Consider the following 20,618-nt stretch of genomic DNA (forward strand, 5'->3'; position numbering starts at 1 on the left):
TTGCACGTTCCGCTTCCATTATTGTACCTCGTAATGTTATCATATAGTAGTATGAAATATGACAACTAAGAATCCGTTTAGTAGTCACGCCATTATGCATAATTGACTTTGAAATAACACGATAATGTTAATATGATGCATATCGGGCTTGTCTATTTAAGCATACAGTGTCAAGCAATTTCACTTTCTCCTACCTAAATTGTTTACCATACAGACAAGACACACAAAGTAAGTAGAGAGTTGTATCATTTCCTGTCTATAAAACCAGGGCCAAGTATGAATTGGGGACAGAAAATTCAATGGTGCATCACCTACTAGTAAGTAAACAAAAGTGTATGAATGCTTCATTGATTTTCAAAATAAGATCTAAGTTTAGGAGAAAAGTCTATGCAACAACTACTGAAATCCCACTGGCCGACAATCTATTCCTGCCCTCGAGACATATCTCAACATTCTAATTTAATATACTACTACTACTTCAGTAGCACATAGTCTACTGCCAACCTGTCCTACTTTGAAAATCTTTCTCAATCCATATAATCCGTTACTTGAAAAAACAGATAAACATGGGAGCATCCATCTCTATCTATGATCCCACATCCAATAATCAGATCAAGTTAAGGCTTTTACAACATTCATCTTTGACATACAAGGCAACATAAGAAACATAATAATTGAAAGGAGTATATATTGGAATCATAATTCATCGATGATAATGATTGTATTCAACATAATTCAGCAGCATTGATTCAACTCAAGGGAAAACTCCACCAATCCCATTTCCTATGAAGGAGGGGGGTGGAGTTGATGTTCACATTGTCTAGACCATCCAGACGAGAATTAAGTCCAGTAAAACTTAAACAGAACATCAGAGCATTGTGCAATTGCATTTTAAGAGAACATACCAAAAAAGAGAGATCATAGAGTAATCATTGCCGAAATACTAGATAATCTAGTGAACAAGATATCGATCAGTGAAGATTACTACCCAGTGGAGCTAGTGTCATTCGCTGATCTTGAGTTTTGTTTCTCTTATACTGAGGTTCAGGTGAGGATGAAATCGAAGATGCTACTGACCATGAATCATTAGAGCTCTCGCTACTAAAATAAGCATCAATAACACCACTTGGACTGCCAGGTATCGATTGATGCTTGCGCTTGAGGCTTTGGCAGAGCTTGTAACAGGAAGTGCCCATTAGCTCAAGAATAAGATCATGGCATTCCTCAAGGCTGTCCTGTTTATTGATCAAGAACTTTAATGTTACCATAGACTCAATGCTAATCAAATTTAGATGTTAAAATTTAAATGTGAAAGATAGCAGACCTTTCTGACTTTAAGAACACTCATGAGCTGATTCTGGTAGTCAATAGCATTGCGAGGCTCAATCTCATTGATCACAAAAAACATTGATGCAGTTGCAATAACAGATGGGGGATAATGCAAGAGCCTAGAATCTGCATTTAGTTTGTAGAGTTTGATGATCAACTAGTGGTATTAATTGTAAAACAAAATTTCTATTTCTTCAAAGAAACAATCAAAATCAAAACCAGGTAGATTTCTCACCAGTGATGATATCAAGAATGAGGCGTTCACACTTCTTAAGAAAATCCAAATGCAGGTTGGTCATGAATCCAAATCTCCTCATAATATGATCAATGAAGGACAGTGGTGTCACCAGATTCATTTTCCACTTAAGAGTGGAAAGCACCAAGAGTTCCATTCTCTGTATTGTCTTTGCCTCAAACACAAATCTAGAATCAGCAACCTAAGCAAATAAAACAGAACCAGCATTAGATAAGAGACACTCCCTAAATGAACACACATAAAAACTGTCATTCAGACATTTATACAAACACCAGCATTGCATACTTGAAGGTCTAACAGAAGGGGGACTTGGGTCTCCTCCATTTTAGCAGCAATGGAAAGACAGGCAACAGCAGCAAGCTGACTCATCCAAGGCTTATCTTTCTGAAAGCAGAATCCAGATACAAACCTATCAAAATAGTTCACAGCTAAAACAGCAGTGGTAGCAGTGAAACCATAGTAACCAATGACCCTCAACATCCAATCCAAAGCCTCTTTTCTAGCCCCCATTAAAAACCCATCTGAATTTAAGCTATCAAAACTCAAATGAGACTCTTTTTCCTTAGATAAAAGTGTGGCAAGCTCATCATCTTCCCAAAACATGTCACATTCTAATAAAGGTAGAGTTTTTTTATCATTTTCAACCCATTTCTCATTTCCCACATCTAAACTAGACCATTCACCTAAATCATCATCCAAGAATCGATCTTCCTCACAGTAAAGGCCATCAAGAAGAGCAGAAATTGGATTTTGGAGCTGGGAATCTAAAGGGAAAACCATCTTCTCCTTCTTCTAGAGGGAAGAAGACAATGAAGGCTCTACTCATTATCTTTAAGGTAAGCCAAAACTCAATCTTGGACCCAGTAACATATCTGCTGCTTGGCTTTTGGTTTTCTTCTCTCTCTACAGGACAGAAAAAAAGAAAGATAGAGAGAAAGAGAGAGAATGGGAAGAGCCAAAAGGAGAAGAGAGTGGAAGAGGGTAACCAAAGAATAAGCAGAGGAGGGATTTTATATGAGAGAGCTTTCACGCCTGTCCTTTTTTTCCAAAAAAATCTCATCTTTTTCACAGTCATATATATATATAAAAAATCTCTATTCTTTAACGTGTTTATTTTTCAAAGGCCTTTTGGGTGGGAGTGTTTGCCGCGCTAGGCAAATGCCACACATCCGGTCAAAATTTTGCCTATTGTTTTAGTTTTTATTTATTTTATATTTTTTTAAGAATTTATAACTCTCTGATTTCAATATTTTACGTGAAAAATTTAAGATTATGAAATTAAAAAATATTTTAATATATTTTACATAATTTAAGTTTAAAACTATATAATTTAAATTTTTTTGGTTACTCTCTTAAAACAAGTTAAAATCAGATAAATTAATTAAAATAAAAAGAGTAGTATGTATTTAATTATGTACTCTGAGGGAAAGAAGAACTCGCATCTGTTATTTATACAAATCGGAAATGGAAATTTTCTTTGATGAAATGTTGTATTATACACACAAAATTAATATTTTGAATCACATAATTTTTTTTGAATGTTGTTTTTTTATATTTTAAATTGTTTTTTGTAAAAATCTTAACTTGATTTTTATATTAACTCAACAAATACATAACACATATCTTCAGCATACATTATTAATCATAATTAATTAATACATATTTTCACTTAATTATAGTAAATTAATGATTTGTAAGATGACGAATGAGGATAAAATTTTACTTTATATCAAAAACCTAGATATGTACCTAACCAGCAAAGACTCCATTATGTAGCTTTTTTTGGGGGGGTTTTCCGCTCAGTGTTCGGAGTCCGTGGAGCCTCGACTATATCTTAATCGTGCAGTGCAGAACTCATTCGGGGTGACACTCCCAACAAGATTTTTTTCATTTTCAGAGCTCGAATTTGAGACCTCTGATTAAAGATGAAGCAATCCAACCACTGCACAACAATCCATATTGGTGACTTCATTACGTAGTTACTATGCTAGCATTTGATTATAGACTTTCAAAGATTTTTTAAAAAAACATATTTGGATGAAATTTAAATTAAAGTTTTAAAATGTCTTTGAACATAATTTTTCAAAACATATTTCACTTTTTTGTTTGAAACATGAAATGTTACTTGTACCCGTAAATTTTTAAAAATATCAAAAATATTCAAAAGTACCAAATAAACATATCTGCTAATTTTAAAAATTATGTAAAATTTTCATTATGACATTCATTATCATTATCATATATCATAAATATACAAATAAATTTGACACAAAATTATCATTTTTATAATTAACTGGGCAATACATTATCCTAAGACCATGACACTAAATTTTAATAAAAATTGTTAATAACACAACACTAACTACTACGACCCATCAATGTACAATTAGTTACAAAGATCCATCAGTGTAAATATATAAATAATAACTATTTATTTTATAATATAATCTTTGCATATCCTACGAACATCGCATTGAGAAGATGATTAGTTAATATCATAAATATACGAGGCTTTTTATATCTTGGCCCCAAAATTAGGGGTGTGTATCGATCGGTTTGGTTCGATTTTAAATAAATTGGTTCGGTTTATCGATTTTTGATTTTTAAATATGCTAAACCGATAACCAAATCAATAATATATTTGTTATCGATTTTTAATTTATCGATTTTTTATCTTTAACGGTTCGATTTTTGGTTTAACCGATAAGAAAATCTTTCAAAATAAATATACGAATTCTCAAACAATTTTCAAAAATTTTGAACATTACCGAAAAAGGGAAAAGAGTTTCTTAAGGAAAAAATTCAAATGCTCATCGGATTTAACCCCAATTGGGATGAAATAATCTCTTAATTGTTTACCAACGAAGTCGAGTTTTTTGAGAAACTGGGTATGGAGAAGAAAAAAAGAGAAGTAAGAAAAAAGAGAAATCAAACTCACAACCCATAACTTAGCCGTCGCCTAACCCTTACCGTCGTAGTTGCAACTTGCAAACTGTAGCCATTGTTCTTAGTTCTTTAGGTTTTAAGTTTTGATTTTGTGAATCTAAAGCGGCAAAGCCTAAAAGATAAATATATTGTGAGCTATGAAGTAGTGTGATGTGTGAATTGTGTAGGACAATGATAGCATGATATAATGATTGTACATTTATATTAATATTTTTTGTTTGATATTTGTGTATGAGTAAATATTAAAATAGTAAATTATAAGTTTTAATGAGTTATCGATTTACTCAATAACGCAATATTAAAAACCAATACCGAACCGATAACTTAAAACAGGCTTAAAGCATATTTTGAAATTTAATAATTTGATTTTCAGATTCTCCCAAAATCAAAATAAATTCTAACGTCAAACGGATATTTGCCCAAAAAATGTTTATTATGCTAAGATTTTTATCAATTTTTAATTACTTTTTTCACTCAATAATCAAACATCCAAAAATATATTTTTCAGAAAAAAAAATCATTACTAAAAAATATTTTTGAGAAAATAACTCTCGTACGTCATACTAACTCCGATGCAAGGATCAAACAATTAATTACAAATGTAGTTGTTATAATTAAAGACAATATCACTATAATAAAAATAATTTTTAGCGGCAATAAATATACACATTAATAAAGAGTCCTAAAATCTTTACCGGCATTAGTTAATTGCCATTAGATCCAATGTCGCTATAGATTTTAGCTATATTTACAAAGACATTTTTAGTGACAATTAAGCTATTGTTGTTAATTAATTACCGTTAAAAATCATTTTTGATGTAGTGTATGGCAAATGATATGAAGTTGCTTTCACTAGAAGGAAATTAGAAGTAATTGATTATATCTTATTTGTTTGCCTAATTAACTTCCTTGATGATAAGCTCTACGAGGAAAATCTTTTTTTCTTTGTCTGTTAATTAATTGTCGCTAAAAATCATTTTTGGTGTAGTGTATGGCAAATGATATGAAGTTGCTTTCACTAGAAGGAAATTAGATGTAATTGATTATATCTTATTTGCTTGCCTAATTAACTGCCTTGATGATAAGCTCTACGAGGAAAATCTTTTTTTCTTTGTAATGTAAATTCTAATTAGAATTTTGTTCTCAAGGCATGTACAATATTTTAATTAGCTTAGTACAATCTTAGAAATGCATCATAAAAGAAATTATATGAAGAAATCGGGAAATTTACTAAAGGGGTCAAAATATAAAGACACAATGATATGAAATACAAAACTTAAAAGAGATTCAACACATGCATGTTCTGAATTCAGCCAAATGTGGCTAAAAGTTAAAAGAATGAGTTGAGGGAGTTTTGTACGTACTAACCCCAAAATAATGCTAAAAAGAAGGTTGTAATTAAACATTGAAGATTGTCATAGGATGCTCAAATAATATAATGAGGAAAAACATTGTCATAGGATTCTCAAATAAATATAAACAAGTAATTGTCTGAAAGAACATCGAAGTTCCATTCAAATATTTTAGTATCTGTTTCTTAATTAATTGACTTATCGTATTAATGTTTTCCGGATAAAAGTCTGAATTACGTATTGCAAACGGTATTGTCATTTCAAGAATGTGAGTAGACTTACAGTCTATCAATATATTAATTAGTCATATACATTATTCATCTAAAAAGTATTTATCTTCCTAAGTGGATTTATGATTTTAAATAGATTCCAAATATTTTTGGGGATTTTATGGAATTAGAGTTGAAGATGATGGACTTGTGTTCGGTTATATTTTTTGAAAAGAATATTTTGAATGATGTTCATATTTTAACTCAAAAGTGAAAATGAGTTGGAAAACAAGTTATAGGTTGTTTTCTGTTTGGAAATTAAATTTAGGACAAATATGGTATTTTCAATATGGTCAAACACTGATTTTTAAATAAAGTGAAATTATTTTTTTTAATACTCAAACATATTCTAAATTTATGAGTTCAAAATTTAAAATAAAAAAATAAAATTTAAAATTGACAATTTATACCTATTAAATAAATGTTGAACCAAAGCTATCAAATTCTGCGAAAGCCTAACTTGTGATATAAATTCGACCTTATTCCTTTTATTATATCAATAAAATAAAATTGAGGTTACGTACTTGGTTATGAATTATGGTAATGTAAAGATGCAATACATAACATTTCTTTAAAAGTATTATTGATTTATCGGTATTGAGTTTATTATTTTTAAATGATTTTATAATTTTTTTATTAGGTATCGATTCGATTTTATGATTTTGATTAATGATTAAACTTATAACCCGATAAAATTCATGATTTTAACATTTAACCAACCCTAGTTCCTAAATTTTAATATCACTTTCAGCCGTAGATAACACAAACTAGTCTCTTTGCCTCTTTATTGTGACACATTTTACCTTCTCAATTTTAACTAGTCTCTTGGCCTCTTTATTGCAACACCTTTTTCTCTTCTCAATTTTAGATTTGATTGCGACAAAAACAAACAATTAATATTGTTTCCACAATTTATTATATGTGTCTTTAGAAGGAATTCAAGCAATACTATTTTACTAGAAATTTGTGCTGCACTTATATTCTTGTTACCAGTTCTATTTTATGAACATCATGTATATATATAAATAGGATCATTTCCTTATCGATTAAATAAAAAATGGAACCATTAAAGATTAAAAATAGATTAATCGAAAGACGATAATAAATATTTTCTTTATCTGGTTATCGATTTAGTGTGTTCACAAATTAAAAATCGATAATACATAAAATTGGATCGAATCAACTGAAGCGCACCCATAGCCATCATAGAAAATAGGCTTAAGGACCACGTAGCTGGGCGATGAAATTTTTTCACTTTTTTAGATTTTTTTTTTGTTTTATTTGAAAATTGATGTTTCACCATTAAAATTTAAAATAACATATATAATTATTTTTATTTTCAGGGTGAAACGCCCACTTACAATGTTGTTCTTTATGAAAAAGAACATGAAAAGATGGAGCATGTGTAGGATTTGTAATTCAAGCATATGAATCGGCATGGGAGTCAAAGAGGGAAATAAAAAATGTAGTGTTATGTGGTCCTTAGCTTGTATTAAAGAAGCAGAGAGATGAGATATATTCTGCTAAAAAAAAATATATAGGATTTTGGGGAAGGAAAAAAAGGTAATCTCTCTTTTATTTCCTTTAGATCCCTTTTCTCTTTGCCAATACCTCAATTATTTAGTATATAAAGTTGTTACGCATTGTCATGCTTTTAATGTCTTTTCCAATGTCTTCTAATATTCAAACGGTCATCTTCCTCTTTCTTTCTTTACTCATAAACAAAATAAATAATCCCCGTTCACTTTTATTTTATTCAATATTTTAAAAATAAATTTTAATTTTATTTGTCATTTTTATGGACTTCATTTATCTTCTCATTTTCTTCAAGTTCTTACTTTGAATTAAGAACAAATAATATAGGATTATCTTGTCCAACTATAGTACTACTTTTTTTTTCCCTACGTAGTATTTATTATCCAATTTTTTTTATAACTAACTTATAAATTTAATAATTCACTAGTTAATGAGCAAACTAAAAAGGAAGAAGAAAAAAAGAGGTTATAATTTAAAAAAAGAGAGAGGTTATAATTATAATTTCTTTTCACTCGAACTCTAATTTTTTATGACGATAAATAGAGTGGGAGTGGGGAAAAAAAGTAAGAAGAGATTTTTTTATATATTATATTTATGGATGAGATAATATGTCGTTAAAATTGTGGAATTATAATAATTTTTGGAATCAACTATATACTAATGTATTTATTATCTTAATCATGATTAGGGATTTATTTGATTAATTAAATCTAACCTATGTCAAGTCCTCTATTCAAGCAAAAACATGGGAAAAATGAAAAGGAGCCGAGTCCACTTAACATGTAAAGAAAAAATAATTATTTCATCCTCAACCTCAATACTAATATTTTTAAATTATTTTTCAATGCATACAATAATATCAATTAATATGAATATTGTGATAAAATATTTATATTACTCATTATTTTTTAAAAGACGTATAAAGTCAAAAGTAGACGATCACTAAGAGTGAACGGATGGTGTGGATCTACATAGAAATTAAGTTAAAAAATTTCTCCAAGATTTAAAGATAAGTTTTACAAAGTGGTGGTTATACTAATATTATTTAATGGGGCTAAGTGTTGATTAGTCATGAATATCGTTTAGAAGATATAGGCAACAAAAGATGACGATGCTCACATGGATCTGTGATCATACTAGAAGAGATGAAATTAGAAAAGAAGTTATACAAGGCAAGGTGGAAGTAACCTCCATAGCGGACAAGATGAGAGAAGCGAAACTGAGATAGTTCGAACATGTGAATAGGAGGTGCAGAGATGATCCAATGAGGAAGTGTGAGAAGTTGATTGTATAGTAGGAGTTAAGAGAGATAGAGGTAGGTCGAAAAGAACTTGGAGGATGTGATATATTAGACAAGACATGACATAAATTAAACTGACTGATGGCATGACCTTAAGTCAGAAAATATGAAGGTAAAAAATTAGGGTAGAAGCTCAGTAAGTATATAGTTGAGTGTTGTCACACTTTGTGTGGGATAGGCAGAGGGTTAGCCTCCTCCTCTTCTTTTTTGCAATAATATTATTTAGTTATATATCACATAGTTTTTTTTTATGTATATTATAATTTATTGTTGCACTTGTCTTGTATCTTGTTATTTGTTGTTTTATTTTTCGTACAATCTTGCGTTGGTTACATGATTTCTTTTGATTAGAAGGTCTATCAAAAATAATCTTTCTTACCCAAATGATAAAGATAAGGGGTATGAAACATCATATTCTCTCAAACTCCACTTGTAAAATCGATTACACACTGAATATTTTATTATTGTGGTAGGTCAAAAAATTCTTAAACTGTTTTGTACCATATAAACTACTCCCTAAACAACAGGCATTGTCGTCTTTAGTTTTTCATTGCGTTGAGTACAATAAAGTTACTGGCCACTGCACCATCCCATTGTATTTGCCAGCTAATTGCAACATTGAACCCAACATAACAAATGCACAAATAGAGACACTTCATTCATTTGCTTTCTCTTACCTACCAGTCGTAGTAATTTTTTTGAAAAGGGATTATTCATTCATCTGTTGTGTATATATAAGATGCAGATACAAAACATGCATGCAGAAAGCAAATTGCATTAGATATAGTATTCATGTTAGTGCTATAATATTTTAAATCTTTTCACTGCTTTAGTAGTTGTGATTCGATTTTCGAGGAAGCATGAATTTAAAACAAGTTGTAAATACTATTTACTCAAATTAGTCTGAATTATAGCACGAAGCAAATATTCCTTTTTTTTCATCTTTTTTTGCTTTATTAAAAGAACTGTACATGTTTGCCTTCAGAGTGTTCAACTATCCTAATCGTTAAGAGTAATTACAAAATGGATTTCTTTTCCATGCAATAGGAGATATGATATGATTCTTGCATGACTAGTCAAAAAATAAAAGTGTCAGAATCTGAGCAGTAATACTACAACAACAGTGGAATCATATTTGGCAAAAAGGTTCATCACGACCTGCAAGCAACACACACTTTTGATTCGGACTCTCAACTGAACAAAAATGAGAAAATGATTATAATACTATTATGTTCCAATTTATGTGTCCAAGAATGTAAATAGTTTATGTGTCTGAGTTTTGAACATGAGACCTCTGAGTTCTCATCTACTTCATTGAACACTAGTCCACACTCTTTTGAGTGGATCCCATGATTTATAATATACGATCAGTTATCTCATATATATATATAGAGAGAGAGATAGCTAATCTCATGGGATTTTCATTAATCCATGAAATAACTTTGTCTATTCAAATTCTCCATACCAAACAACCCCTAAGGATTATCTTTGTCATTTTCACCACAAAAACAAAAAAGGCCTATATTTTAATGTTGAGAATTAGAGCTTTTTAGGGTGCCGTCCATGTGGTTATTTCGTTTCCAAGTTTCTAACGTGTTTGATACTCTAAGATGTGAATAAACTTAGTTATTCAGAAGATACTTTTTATAATTGAAAAGATGCACTTCACATTAGTCATAGTCGATGGCACCATATATATTAGCCCATTTTCTAAGCTCTAATTTTAAGACCAATAGAAATTGAGTTCATTAGAAAAAGACTTGGTCATCAAAATTAAACCTCATATTTACACAGAAGAAGGGTTACAAGAAGTCTTTTTTTTTTGTTTCTCACTCTCGGTGTCCGGAGTCTGTGGAGCTCCGACTAAATCCGAATCATGCACTGCAGGACTCATTCGGGGGTGACGCTCCCAATATAATTTTTTCCATACTCAGAGTTCGAATTCGACGAACCCGATGCATCTAGTTAAGGATGAAGCCGAGACCTCTGATTAAGAATGAAGTAGTTCAACCACTGCACCACACAACCCAAGTTGGTAAGAAGTCTTCATTATTTTGTCAATTGGACATATTTCCTTAATTAATATGTGCCACAAGAAAAAAAGGAGGATACATTCTAGGAAGGTTGGAAAAGTCAATTGAAGATAACAACCTCGGAATAGAATGTGTGTATTAAAAACATGCGTTTATAATGTGATTTTTTCCCCCCACAAACAACCACTTCTCAGCCTCTATAATTGAAAAACTAACCTTTTGTACCGGAGTTTCAAATTTCATATTGAAGAATCTTAAATGTTATGATAGTGGCTAATTTTGAAAGACATCACTGAAAAGTGGTTGATGAGTGCCATTTGTGCGAAGATATTCTAGTAAGTTAGGAAGTTAGTAGGAGATGCTAACAAACTCGAGAAATACAAATTGGCAACATCTATTGGGCACATGAACTTCTTGGGAAACTTACCTAAATATAATATATTTAGAAAATTTTACCATTTATAGTTATATAATTTTAATACATTTATATTGCATGTATAATTTATTTTTAATATACAATATAGATTCTTTATCAAAACAAGCTAATGCACTTTAATACACTTATAATACATCTATATTGCATGCAAACTTACTTTTATACATAATATAATACATTTATATTACATGCATAATTCGTTTTAATGGATAGTGCAACTTTTTTACCAAAACAAGTATAATACATTTTAATACGTTTATATTCATATCTAATTCACTTTTAATATATAATATAATTGCTATAGATGATAAATATTTTCTAAATTTGGTATATCTAGACAATAAATAAAAAATATATTTAAAAACAATAAATATATTTTATAAAAGGAACTCAAGAAGGTAATTATCCCAACTCCTTCTGATGCGGTCATTTTGGACCCAACTGATGATAGAAAGCCCAATGGTTTAAACAGTTCCTTCTCTATAAGGTCTGATAGCAATAAATCCCACTTGCATATTGGACATTTATCAGATTGAGAGGAAGCTTAAACCGAGGCTACATATAATAGTGTTTGTTATTATAATTATAAGTAGGATGTGCTCTCTTTTAACGATAACGTTAATACATGTATCAACAATTCGATATTGTATTTGACTTCATAATACTGAAATATTTTTGTAACTAATATAATGTCAACATTATCACTACATAAAATTAAAATGAAAACCAAAAAAAAGCTTTATACTCCTACTATAGGATCCCCCCCCCCCCCCCCAGTGAAATGGAAAATCAAACTTAGTCGTAGCTGTTACAAAGTCAAACATGGTGCAAATAAAATATACTACACAGTGGCTGAATCATGCTACTTATGATGCTGATTTAGAGACTCTATGAAAAAGACATTTGGTTTGACAAAAATGTCAGTGGAAAAGAATTCTTCAAGGTTCCCATCATTTTGGGACCAAAATTTTCCACCAAATTTATGTTGAAACTAAAGGCAAAATTCATCGTTTAATTAGTAAAAACAAGAAAATATCAAACCGGCAAATTAAGTACTATCATGAATGGTGCCAACTAATTAATTAAAAGGTATTCCCTTCAACCTCAATTACATATATTGTTGGGATAAAGGATGATCAAACAATAAGAAAACTATGATGTAAACTATGATGTCTACCTACCATCACCAAATTACGTACGATATTTAATGTATAATCAAGATATCTTAATTTATGGGTCGGATAAGATATACATATGAGTATATGACATGGACATATATTTGATAAGGAAATGACTCGTAGGCCTAGCTCAACCCCAAAATCTAGCTCAGGATTTATGTTTAAGACCAAACTACCTTCCTACAATATGTTTCATATACACAATAGGAGTTAACTCATATACACTGATAGCACATAAATAATTTTTATACTATCGATATACATATATTTTTATGTTATGTACTTTAATTTTTAGGCTGCCAAACTAGTTGTGGGTCACTTTAACTGTTAGTATATAGGAGTAGAAATTAAAATGTAAAATATGTTGAATCAAGAAGTATAAAAGAAGGAAGATGTTACATGCTATGTTAGCTATGTAATAAAGAATTAGAGTTGTTAAGGATGATTAATTATCTGATTGCCTATACCTTTCAGTTCAACTTGGCTACAACCACTCCCACCAATAACTGGAACTGGCCTGGGGTTATGTTTTTAATTAGCATGCATCCCCCCTCTAAACTAGCTTAGTAGATATTTCATTGATAGACAAACACCTACTTACATATGTTGTTTGGACAACATTGTGTGTTTGTGTTAATTAAGAATCCATTTAACATGTATATATAATTTAGGGCAAGTTAGATATGTGGCCATTGGTCAAAATAATTACATTTGCTAGTCAATATAGGAAAAATATATATATACATTGTTTTATGTCAAAAATGTATGTCTATTTTATATAGGAGAAACTACGGTATTAGACGTACATCCACACCATATATATTAATTCTATCTATACTTTCAAATAATTATATATCTTACCACCAATTAAGAATTTTCTACCATATACTTAGGAAAATACACCTAGATACATGCATTTTTGCTATTAGATACACTAAAAATAGGAAGGGAATCGAGCGAGATGGTCATGTATCCAAATACATAAGAGAGTGGCGAGCGAGATAGGAGGGAGGCGAAGGAGGCGAGCGAGATGTATATCATACAATAATATATATATATATATATATATATATATATATATATATATATATATATATATATATATATATATATATATATATATATATTTATGCTGATTATTATTTTAGTGAACGACTATATATAGTAGTTTTTCCATTTTTACTTTTTATTTTTAGAATCCAAGATGTACTTTAGAATTCAAGATGTACTCGTATCATATATTCAAAATTTTAAATCCACCTCTTTCATAAAATGGCTTGATTGGACTGAACAGAGTGAAAAGGTAGAAATTGCATTTAAGTCTGGGTCGCTTCTAGTTTGAGTTTTTCTCGAATGTTAAATTTCCTAGGTCCGATACCTTCGAACCATTATTAACCAAATTAGTGGATTTTTTCGAAACATATAGTATATATACTATAAAATTCCTACATACTAATATTGAATGTTTTTGGCGCCCAAAAACAATGAATTTGAATTAAACTAGATGGTCTCCGTATACTTCTTTTCTTTCTAGTCCTATTAATTTTATTTATTTATGAGTCTATGTTTAGATGATATATATATATATATATATATACATAAACATATTTTGTGAAGTCAGATATTTTTAATGATAAATTTAATTGAGTGATTTTGAATGTTAAAAAACCTAAATTGAATAATTTTATTAATACAAAACAAAATTTAATGACTTTGCTACATTAGTTTTCATAATTGAGGGATCTTTTAAAATATTAACTCTATTAATTCCTTTGGCTATTATTATTGGATGATGAATACAGAGGGGCGTGTCCTTTGATAACATGGTTCACGTTGTGAGCTCCACTAATATATATATATATATATTAGGTCAGATTTATTTATATATAGAGTCGTGTTTCATAAATAATGATCACTGATTTTTCTTTTCAACAAACAAATGCCCCAACCATTACCATACTTCTGAAACTAATGAGAGTATGACAAGGAAGAAAAACGTACGTGTGAACTACCTAATTTGTAAATATTAGATAAGAAAATAACTAATTAAAGATAATATAATTAAACAATTTCTATTGGGATGATTATGAGTATGATATACGTTTGATATTTAAAACCAATGTAACATTTTATATTTATATATATGTATTTATAACCAACACTATATATATATTTATTTATTGGCTTCATTAATCTCCCAGGAAAAGTCATAACTAGCCTTCTTTCCAATTATAATACATTTATATTATATATATAGTATAGGAGTAGTACACTTTCTTTTTCTCTTTTATTTTTTTTAAAAAGACGTGAATATCACGTCTTGTTAGAAAATGAGGTGTTCTCGAAGGATGGGTTCATCCCCTAATTTGGATTTTGGACTCATTGAAAAATCGAATAGAGAAAAACATATGGTGCCAACAAGAGAAACGATCTTCAAAATAAATTTTATGATATACTAAGAGTTAAGTCGATGAGAATTTTAAATTTATAAATTTTTAAAAATTTAAATTATCAAGATTTAAATAAATTATTTATATATATATTATATAAATAAAAATAAAATTTTGTTTTTTTTAAATAAAGAATATTGTATTCTATCAAACTTATAGTCAATACTACTTTAATTCCACCTCGCAAGTTATTATAGTACTGATGATCACATTTCTAAATATGATACGATAATTGTGATCCTTCTATTTGGATTTGATAAATTATCCTCGAACTATTTGAAATAGCTCAAATATACATTTCAATTATTTTTTGGATTAAATATACTATCGCTGTTACTAAAAGAGACCACAAATATTCTTCCATTTAACATGATAAATATATTTAGCTCGAAATACAATAAGTGGTATATTTAAATTATTTCTAATAATACAAAGATATATTTAATTCTTTTCCGTTATAAAAACGACAAAGAAAGAAAAAGTATGGTGCATACATGATTTGTGTTTTTTCTTTTCTGATTTTTTATTCGATATTTAAAATTTATATGAAAACTCAACTAAACTCGAATCGTCTACTTTTACTGTCATGCATGATGTGTGTTAATTGTGCGTTCCGTCCGCCCAAGAAAGACACGTTAAAGGCTTAAATGTGGAATGAGTCAAATACAAGAAATTGTATAATCCCAGGAGAAAATAATAATACGTGGGCAGTCACCCATAGAACCGGCCGCAATTGAGGAATCCTCCACCCCTTGGTCTCCGCTCTCAATATTCCATGTATAGGAAATGAGATAAATGGCTATTTTTTAATTAAATTAAAAATACGAAGAAGTAAATAGATAAAATTAGTTTTTATCAAAAAGGCTGAATTTAAATTTAAAATCTCATAAACTTTTAACGCGCACTTCATTAAGCACTGGGTAAATCGCACCTTATAATGCCTCTCCAAAAACAAATTATAAATAGGGAGAATATGTGGAAAAATGAATTTTAAGATCTTCCACTAGGTAAAACTAGATAAAATTATTAGGTATAATCCAGCACTATATATGATGCTGCCTGAATGGCAATATGCTGCCTTCTATATTAATAGTATATACTAAAAATATAAATTTTAAATTTATTTGAGTCTTGAAGAAGATGTTTGAAATTTGAGACATTGGAGTAATTAATAATAGGAAGAATCCAAGATATGATTTTAGCTATCACTTAATAATTAGTAATTAGATGTAGAGAATATAAGCAAGAATTATTTATACGATGATCAATAATAAAGTATTTTTTTATAAATAAATTACTTACTTATTATAAAAAGATACTTTGCCATTAATGTCTGCATTTTTATTTTGCACTATCATATCTAATACTCTATGTAATACATAATTTTTCATATAATTTGATAACAGTACTATTTTATTAACATTGCCCATCAATCATTAGTTATGCGATGATTATATTTTTCGAAATTTTATGCTGAATATAACTGTATACCACAACCAAATTGATGACTTTGTATGTTTGCTCCTGCCTTGATGAAAAGGTCTACCTAATACCCGCTTGATTGACTGATTGTAGACCAAGTTAGGTGGATTAGTTGAAATATGTACAAGCAAATTAGGATTCATAGTCATCACAAAAAAAAAAAAATACCATTCATTCAATAGTTCTGTATTTTAACTTTAATGTGATGTTTTCTTCATTAATAAAAGTATATTTTAACTATGTAGTGCATACAACAACAATAATAACTCAGTGAAATCCCATAATGTGGAGTCTGGAGAGGATAAAATGTACGCAGACCTTATTTTTACCAAGATAGGACGACTGTTTCCGAAAGATCCACGGCTCAATAAAAGCATAAAAAAAGCTCAGATAAGAATAAGAAATTCAAAGCGATAAGTTAAATAAATTTGTACAAGACCTTTCCTGTTTTAATACTTGCAAGGATAGAGTTGGGGTGTGTTTGTACGGATTTTTAAACTTATTTTTATATTTAATTGGTCAAAAAAATTGAAAAATAATTTTTTTATTAAAATTAATTTCTTAAAAATTTAAAAATAACTTTTCTAATCAGTAAAAATAGGAAAAAAAGATATGTATATCTTTGCCGTCTATCCTAACACATCCAATCCCACCCCAATACCCCTAGCTCCCATTTCTATCATCCCACACTCTTATCGCCAACTCCATCTCTATAGTATTTGACTATATCTTTTGTTTACTTATAAAATATCATAAAATAAATTTTAAAAAATATTTCCTTCGTTCCAATTTGAATGTCTTATTTTTTCTTCATGGTCTATCCCAACTCCTTTTTTTTTTTATATGTATTTTATAAGTTTTCTAACTTCACATTCTACCTGGCAAGTTTAAGACCACAAAATTTTAATGACACACATTTTTAATATACGATCAGAAGATTCAAAGTTTTTCTTTATTTTTTAAATTTCGTAACTAGTCAAACTAAAATACTTAAATTGAGACAGAAGATGCTAATTCATGTGATATAGATTTTTAATATTGAATCCGTAATATTTTAAAACTATGAATTTATTTCTATTGTTTGTTACAATTTCAATATAAACTTTTACATATAAAATTATATTTCTTATTAAAAAAGCCGAATTTCGCTAGATTCAACACGAATACACTGCCTCTGCCTTTAAACGAAGGGAGAATATTTTGCTAAAACATTTCCCTTCTTTCGAAACCTAAGCATATAAAATCAATATTTCATGTCAAATTAAAGAAATTACCTTGTGCTTATATAAATCGACAAATATGTAAGATGGTATGTTGTTTTTATGGCAGATTAATGATTGGAAGGCAAGTATTAATTTTGCGGCTTTGGATAGCATCGAGAAACTACTTTATGTTTATGGATCTCTAATTCAATATGTTGAGAAAGTTATTATTGCTGAAGCGATTGCTATTAGGAAAACTCTTAAATGCATAATAGTAATGCTAAGAATGTTGTTACGATAAAAAAAAATAAAAATGGCTTACTTCATGAGAGATAAAAATGACACGTGAAGGAAGTAGGTCGCTCACAAGTTAATTAGATTTCCTATTGTTTTTTACTTAGAGAAAATCTCTTGGGTGAGTTCCTTTATACATTGATACAGTAATAAAAAGAAATAGAAAATGTAGTAGAGAAGGCCATTTTGGTCCATATACTTTGTTGTTCCAATTCAATATTCCAATATCAGTCATTGACGAGGACGCGCACATTTCCTCCTCCTCCTCTTCTTCTTCCTTCCTTTGATATTCCAGCTTTTAACCGGTCAAATGTCGAACTCTCCTTCTTCTTCCTATTAATATAAATTATCCCCTTTTTATCTACTTTCTAAAATCTCCATTCTTTACCATTTCCAACCCTAGATCTCTTTTTCCCCTCATAAAATGGGCCAATATTCATCCACCCACTGCGGCGGTGGGCCGAAACATCGCCACCGCAGCCTTCATCCTACCACACTACCCAACCACCACCGTTCCGCCTCCGACCATTCCCAGTCCGATTTTTTCTCCCTTATGAATTCAGATGAAGATGAGTCAACGGTTCCGTTTGTTTTTGTGAACCGAGATTACACGGATGATCTTCCTGATGAATGTTTGGCTTTGATTTTCCAGTGTCTGAGTTCCGGCGACCGGAAAAAGTGTTCCCTTGTCTGTCGGAGATGGCTTCTGGTGGAGGGTCAAAGCCGTCATCGTCTTTCCCTCAACGCGAAAGTTGAGATTCTTCCCCATGTTCCCACCATCTTCTCCCGTTTCGATTCCGTTACGAAACTTGCTCTCCGATGTGACCGGAAATCGGTAAGCATTAACGATGAAGCTTTGACTCTTATCTCCCTTCGTTGTTCTAATCTTATTCGCCTAAAGCTTCGCGGTTGCCGTGATGTTACCGATGTGGGTATGTCTGCTTTTGCTCGGAATTGTAAGAGTTTGAAGAAATTCTCTTGTGGGTCTTGCATGTTTGGAGCCAAAGGTATGAATGCTTTGCTTGATAACTGTTCTTCCCTTGAAGAATTATCTGTGAAACGTCTTCGGGGTATCAATGATGGGTTTGCAGCTGATCCAATTGGGCCAGGAGCTGCCGCTTCATCACTTAAATCTATATGTTTGAAAGAGTTATATAATGGACAATGTTTTGCATCTTTGATTATTGGGTCTAAGAATTTGAAGACTTTGAAGTTGTTGAGGTGTTTAGGTGATTGGGATAGGCTTTTTGAGACAATTGGAAGTAGGGAAAATCATCTTGCTGAGATTCATTTGGAGAGGCTTCAAGTTGGTGATACTGGACTTACAGCTATATCGAATTGTCCAAAGTTGGAGATTCTGCATTTGGTGAAGACACCCGAATGCACGGATGCTGGAGTTGTAGCAGTGGCTAGACATTGCAAGTTATTGAGGAAACTTCACATTGATGGATGGAGGACAAATAGGATAGGAGATGAGGGTTTAGTTGCAATTGCTGAGAATAATTCAAATCTCAAAGAATTAGTGCTTATCGGTCTGAATCCTACGTCGACTAGTCTATTAGCAATAGCTTCTAATTGTCAAAAGTTAGAAAGATTGGCACTTTGTGGTAGTGACACTATTGGAGATCCTGAAGTATCTTGTATTGCCACAAAATGTACGGCTTTGAAGAAGCTGTGTATCAAGGGATGTGAAGTGACGGATGAAGGGATTGAATCTTTTGCTTGGGGTTGCCCTAATTTGGTGAAAATCAAGGTCAAGAAGTGCAAGCACGTAACGGGTCATGTTGCAGATTGGTTACGAGCTAGGAGGCTATCCCTAGCAGTGAATCTTGATGGTGGGGATATTGATATTGAACCTGTGGATGGTAGTGCAAGTGATGGTGGAGCATTAGAAGAACCAGCAGAGTTTCAACATACACTGCCCATAATTGGTGCCACTGATATTCCATCGACGAGCAATGTAGGTCGATCATCAGCATCTAAGTCATGGTTTGGCTTTTTCGGAGGAAGGGGCCTTGTTGCTTGCACTCTCCGCAGGTGGTCAAATGATAATGGTGATTCATTCCAGTGAGAGCTTATGAATATTATGAACACAAATGTTAAAACTGAGAAAACAAACTGTTAAATTTGTTTAGCTGTACTTGGTCATACAATGGTCCGCTTTCAACTTTTCTCATTAATCTTTTTTAATTTGTGATCTTGAATACATTGTCCAGATATACATCTTCACTTCCCAATTTTGATGAGCTTTTGTTAGAAATTTGTGTCACTTTTGTCTGTACGATAAGTCGATAATATACCCAAGTCAATTTTTTTTTAGCAATAACCTCTTCCATGTTGGTTCATGGATGATAAGAAGTGTAGCTTGCAAAGCAAATTCTCCCTCAACATGCATACTACTCGGTCCATCTTTACTTATTTATTATACTAAAATTAATTGTCCAACTTTACTTAACTTGTTCAGTTAAAAATCAAGAGATAATTTATCATTTTGTGTTTATTTTAGTGTTTCTATTAAATACTATTTATTTTTAACGTTTAGATGACTTATAATT

The 20,618-nt window shown here is 30.6% G+C and overlaps 2 protein-coding genes across 2 annotated transcripts; one reads left to right on the forward strand and one right to left on the reverse strand.

The window, feature by feature from the left end:
- Nucleotides 1–688: 688 nt before the first annotated feature.
- Nucleotides 689–2,584, reverse strand: LOC129872069 (cyclin-D3-2). Its single transcript, XM_055946924.1, has 4 exons — nt 1,871–2,584; nt 1,565–1,766; nt 1,325–1,455; nt 689–1,235 (listed from the first exon to the last, which is right to left on the reverse strand). Exons 1-4 carry the CDS (start codon nt 2,363–2,365, stop codon nt 972–974), a joined length of 1,092 nt encoding a protein of 363 aa, XP_055802899.1. The 5' UTR covers nt 2,366–2,584; the 3' UTR covers nt 689–971.
- A 15,695-nt stretch (nt 2,585–18,279) lies between these two features.
- Nucleotides 18,280–20,513, forward strand: LOC129874126 (F-box protein SKIP2-like). The gene has a single exon (XM_055949360.1). It carries the CDS (start codon nt 18,488–18,490, stop codon nt 20,132–20,134), a length of 1,647 nt encoding a protein of 548 aa, XP_055805335.1. The 5' UTR covers nt 18,280–18,487; the 3' UTR covers nt 20,135–20,513.
- Nucleotides 20,514–20,618: the final 105 nt, after the last annotated feature.

The sequence above is a fragment of the Solanum dulcamara genome, chromosome 11 (assembly GCF_947179165.1).
Source record: "Solanum dulcamara chromosome 11, daSolDulc1.2, whole genome shotgun sequence".
In the NCBI taxonomy this organism is placed as follows: Eukaryota; Viridiplantae; Streptophyta; class Magnoliopsida; order Solanales; family Solanaceae; genus Solanum; species Solanum dulcamara.

Bases quoted from the DNA above. Each gene is read 5' to 3' on its own strand.
- LOC129872069 (XM_055946924.1), bottom strand. From the start codon at position 2,365: ATGGTTTTCCCTTTAGATTCCCAGCTCCAAAATCCAATTTCTGCTCTT. The intron at 1,767-1,870 runs GTATGCAATGCT...TTATTTGCTTAG, and splicing joins CCCTTCTGTTAGACCTTCAA to GTTGCTGATTCTAGATTTGT. The intron at 1,236-1,324 runs GTCTGCTATCTT...ATCAATAAACAG, and splicing joins GTGTTCTTAAAGTCAGAAAG to GACAGCCTTGAGGAATGCCA.
- LOC129874126 (XM_055949360.1), top strand. From the start codon at position 18,488: ATGGGCCAATATTCATCCACCCACTGCGGCGGTGGGCCGAAACATCGC.